The sequence below is a fragment of the Vicia villosa genome, unplaced genomic scaffold (assembly GCF_029867415.1).
Source record: "Vicia villosa cultivar HV-30 ecotype Madison, WI unplaced genomic scaffold, Vvil1.0 ctg.000029F_1_1_1, whole genome shotgun sequence".
NCBI lineage: Eukaryota > Viridiplantae > Streptophyta > Magnoliopsida > Fabales > Fabaceae > Vicia > Vicia villosa.
In genome coordinates, this window is record NW_026704961.1 from 1,308,630 (window position 1) to 1,313,287 (window position 4,658).

At 35.8% G+C, this 4,658-nt stretch overlaps 2 protein-coding genes across 2 annotated transcripts; both read left to right on the top strand.

Annotated features, from left to right (window-relative positions):
* The first annotated feature begins 626 nt into the window (after positions 1–626).
* LOC131622312 (UNC93-like protein 3) lies at positions 627–3,547 on the top strand. The gene is made up of 9 exons (XM_058893337.1): positions 627–1,008; positions 1,112–1,275; positions 1,414–1,591; positions 1,695–1,739; positions 2,018–2,274; positions 2,455–2,545; positions 2,681–2,793; positions 2,897–3,020; positions 3,203–3,547. The coding sequence occupies exons 1-9, from the start codon at positions 829–831 to the stop codon at positions 3,389–3,391; spliced, it is 1,341 nt and encodes a 446-aa protein (XP_058749320.1). The 5' UTR covers positions 627–828; the 3' UTR covers positions 3,392–3,547.
* Positions 3,548–4,051: 504 nt separating this feature from the next.
* On the top strand, positions 4,052–4,405 carry LOC131622285 (uncharacterized). The gene has a single exon (XM_058893310.1). The coding sequence runs from the start codon at positions 4,052–4,054 to the stop codon at positions 4,403–4,405; it is 354 nt and encodes a 117-aa protein (XP_058749293.1).
* Positions 4,406–4,658: the final 253 nt, after the last annotated feature.

Genomic DNA, 4,658 nt, shown 5'->3' on the forward strand with positions numbered 1-4,658 from the left:
CTTCAATTGTTGACAGGATGGAGGGAGGCTCAGCAGATTAACCCAAATAATAGAAGTATCGAACCCCCGGTCACTATCATCAGATGGGCAAAACCTTCGAGGGGCAGACTCAAGTGTAATATTGACGCATCCTTTTCACATAACAAAGTGGGTATCGGTGCTTGCGTTAGAGATGATGCATGTCAGTTTATTGTAGCCCGAACTGATTGATTTTCGCCTTGTACGGATGTTGCTATTGGGGAAGCTCTTGGTCTTTTTAAAACCTTAAAGTGGGTTCATGAGCTGGGTTTTGACAATATGGATTTCGAGTTGGACGCAAAGCGCGTTGTGGATAATGTGACTAATCCGAAACCAAATGATTCGGACTTTGGTGCTATTACTGGCGAGTGTAATCGGTTGATGGCTCTTTTATTTAGGAACTCTCATGTTAAGTTCGTTAGAAGACAAGCTAATGAAATGGCTCATGCTCTGGCGCGGGTGGCTCCATCTTTTGTTAGTTTTCATAATTTCCTTGAAATTCCAACATGTATTCAGAATATTGTTTTTTTTTTTTTTTTTTGAAAAAGCAAAAGGAGAATATTATTAATAGACCCAATGGCAAAGCATAAGGAATGCAATGACAGGGAACTGTTACAAGATTCAGAATCTTTACTAACCACACTTTCACATTCACTAATCTCCAATATCCTATGCATCGTGAAGGGTAACGCGCCGGCGATTTTTCTGCCTCGGCGTCAACGTCGTGACGCAATCAAATTACTATTAGGTTTTTGTCTCTTTCTTCTATGCATAAATAAATATCCATAAACTGAAACAGAACTCGAACCAATGGCTTCTGCAATCACTCATCGCGACGAAGAAACGCCACTGGTTATCACTGATGAACCATCGCTTCAACTTCAACCACACAAAAGCCACACTAGAGATGTTCATATTCTGAGCTTAGCGTTTTTATTGATCTTTCTTGCTTATGCAGCTGCTCAAAATTTACAGAGCACTCTCAATACTGTTAGTTTTCATTCATTTCTTTTAAGTTACTGTCTTAGTAAATTTGATGGTGAATTTGGAAGCTGGCGAGTAATTGTAACTGTGATGGTTTTTTGAATTTTAGGAGGAGGATTTGGGTACGACTTCGCTTGGGATATTATATTTGTCGTTTACGTTTTTTTCTGTGTTTGCTTCTTTGGTGGTGCGGATTCTTGGATCTAAGAATGCTTTGATTATTGGAACTTCTGGTTATTGGCTCTATGTTGCTGCCAATTTGAAGCCCAATTGGTAACTGCAAAGTGGGAGTTATCTTGTTTTTGATATTCATGTATTATTATTCTGCTGTCAATAACATTAACATGCACTGTGTTTGATTTTCATGAGTTTATTTTGCATATGATTAACCATTGAGTGACTGTTATGCAGGTATACACTGGTTCCGACTTCTATGTTTCTTGGGTTTTGTGCTTCTATATTATGGGTTGGACAGGGAACATATCTAACTTCCACTGCTCGCAGTCATGCTATAAATAACAATTTACACGAAGGTGCAGTGATTGGTGACTTTAATGGGGAATTCTGGGGTGTGTATGCACTTAATCAGGTCATAACTTTTTTACTTAACACTGGTGATTTCATTGTTTATGTTTCTTTAAATAAAAACTACCTAGAGTTCAAAATTGATTATTTTTAAATCTGTTTTGCAGTTTATTGGAAATCTTATTACATTTGCTCTACTCAGTGATGGACAGGTATATGGTAGTTAGACTTCATTTAAATTAAAGCTATTTAAATTCTTATGACAGAAAATAACAAGTTTATGATTGGCAGACACCTTGGTCCAAATTTAGTTGAGCTTGGATATTTCTGTTAGAAAAACACACAACTTTTCCAACGAAGTCCCAATATCAATATGAGTTGGTTTTTGTTGTTCCGTTAAACATTGAATTCTCATTTCAGATGGTAACAAGTTTTGTTTTAAAATATTTTACATATTCTTTGGATTTGATTTTGTTTCTCATCACTGCAGGAGGGAAGTACCAAAGGCACAACTTTATTGTTTGTTGTATTCCTTTTTGTTACGACCTTTGGTGCAATACTAATGTGCTTCCTGCATAAACGGAGTGGTAATAGTAAGGAAGGATACAAGCATTCAGAAGCTGATGCTGGTGAATCAAAGTCCCTTAAGTCTCTATGTAGATCACTCACAAGTGTATTGTCTGATGTGAAGATGTTGTTGATCATACCCCTTATAGCATATTCAGGTCTACAGCATGCATTTGTATGGTAATTTCATATGAACCATAAGTTATCTTCCTCGTGATCTTCAATAATGCTTCTCTGAGTTATTGTTTTCTTACCTGTCTATTTTGTTATGTTTTCTTACCTGTCAATAATGCTTCTCTGAGTTATTGTTTTCTTACCTGTCTATTTTGTTATGTTTGCTACTGAAATACTTTTTCACAGGGCTGAATTTACCAAGTATGTTGTTACTCCAGCAATTGGTGTGTCCGGTGTCGGTATTGCAATGGCAGCATATGGAGCTTTTGATGGAATAGTAAGTATTGACATGAAATGCAAAACTGTAGTTCCTTGGGAGGTGGTTCGGAAGTGACTTGATTACATCATGCTTGCGAGCATTTCTTTCTTCTTTTATCTGTTTTTTTTTGTCTTAATTCTTTAAATATTTCAGTGTTCTCTGGCCGCTGGTCGTCTCACCTCTGGTCTCACATCCATTACATCAATAGTTTCTTTTGGAGCTTTTGCTCAGGCGGTTGTACTAATATTACTTCTGCTAAATTTCAGGTTTGCAATATTCCTTATGTTTGGCTAATGTTTGTGGATATTATTTTTCCCATGTAATTTCATTCCGCCTATATTTTCTTTGGCACTCCTGATGCTGATGCAGCATATCTAGCGGATTTCTCGGTAATTTATACGTACTCTTTTTGGCTGCTCTATTGGGAATCGGTAATGGAGTTCTAATGACGCAGCTCAATGCTTTGCTAGGAATGCTATTTAAGCATGACATGGTACACAAATGCAATCTACCCCTTTAATTATGCAGAAACACATTTTAATTTCATCATAGACATCCTCATGATTTGTTGTTCTCATATTGTGCATATGTTTTTTTTGCTTGATTCAGTTTTCATCATTTTTTCTTTTACCAATATCTCTAATGTCAAATTGATACTATTACTTTGTGGTGCAGGAAGGGGCTTTTGCACAGCTAAAGATATGGCAAAGCGCTATAATTGCTATCGTTTTCTTTGCGGCCCCATACATTTCATTCCAATCATTTACCATAATCATGTTGGTTGTACTATGCTTGTCATTCTGCAGTTTTCTATGGTTGGCTCTCAAGGTGGTGAATGCATCATCACCCTCCACCACTGAGTGAATATAATATTACTCTTAAGCTATGCCATCTTTATTTTATGGTGGCATTGCCTTCCATTGATATGATTGTATAAATTGTAACTGTTATAGTATTTGCTTTACTCTCTAAAGTGAGTTACTTTATTTAAAGTAGCTGAATCCAATACTTTTGAGATCATTCATTCAGTCTTCCAATATTTACCAATGATTTCTTCTTAATGTATAATACTGAATTAAAAAAAGTTATGATATATGAGAAAGCTGTCAATATGCACCAAAAGAAGTAAAAGGAACATCATTAGAGTAGTGAGTCATCCAAGGAAAAGAATTGAACGAACAAAAGAAGTCTCTGCATCCAAATATTAAAGGATAATTCCTATCACTCCAGAATCTTGATTCAAAGACAAATGATTATATGTTATGTTATGGAGTGACTCAAAATTCATTTAACAAAACAGCTCAACCAAACCCACAATAAATTACACACACAAAACTTGGTCAACAAAACCATCAATATGACATTCAAATCATTGGTCCTTTATATACCATTTTTTCATACCAACATCCTCAAAATTCAAAAAGTAGTTGTTAGATTAGGTAGTCTTACACCAGTTTTTAAAAACATAAGTACCCACCCAAGAAACAGCAACAAACAACTAACAATTCCATTCATCTTCTCAAAATGTCTCTTTGGCTCTCTAACTTGTTCCGTTTACACTTGACAACACCATGGCCAATACTCACCTATGCAACCACTTGGGTAACACTCTTAACCATAACAGTGGCAGTGGCGTCAATCTCACCGCAGGTTACTTTTGTTTCAGCGATTTCTCATTCTTCTTTGTTCTCTCAGAAGTGTGAAAACGATGGGTTCCTTAGAATGCCATTGGATGTTCCTGGAGAGATTCTATGTTTTCCTTCTCATTTGTTTGTGAAGTCTAAGATTGATTTAATTATTCCTCCAATCTTTGCTGCCTTGATTGTAGCAGCTTCTACTTTTGTGGTCAGAGCTGTTGGCTTGTTTGAGGGAGAATGAGCTAACTATTCTAGATACGTTAGAAATAGAAAATTTGTGCTAAGACTATTTACAATGGTTTCCAAATTCAACACCCTACTTTTTCACTTTTTATACTCCACATCATCTTCTCTCTCTTCCACCTAATAATTCAACACACATTCAACTTTTACTCACTACAATAGTTTTGTTTAATAAAATTCAACACCCTACCCCACTACTTTTATTTCATATTCTTATTTTCTTTTATATTTTTGTTTTATGATTATATATT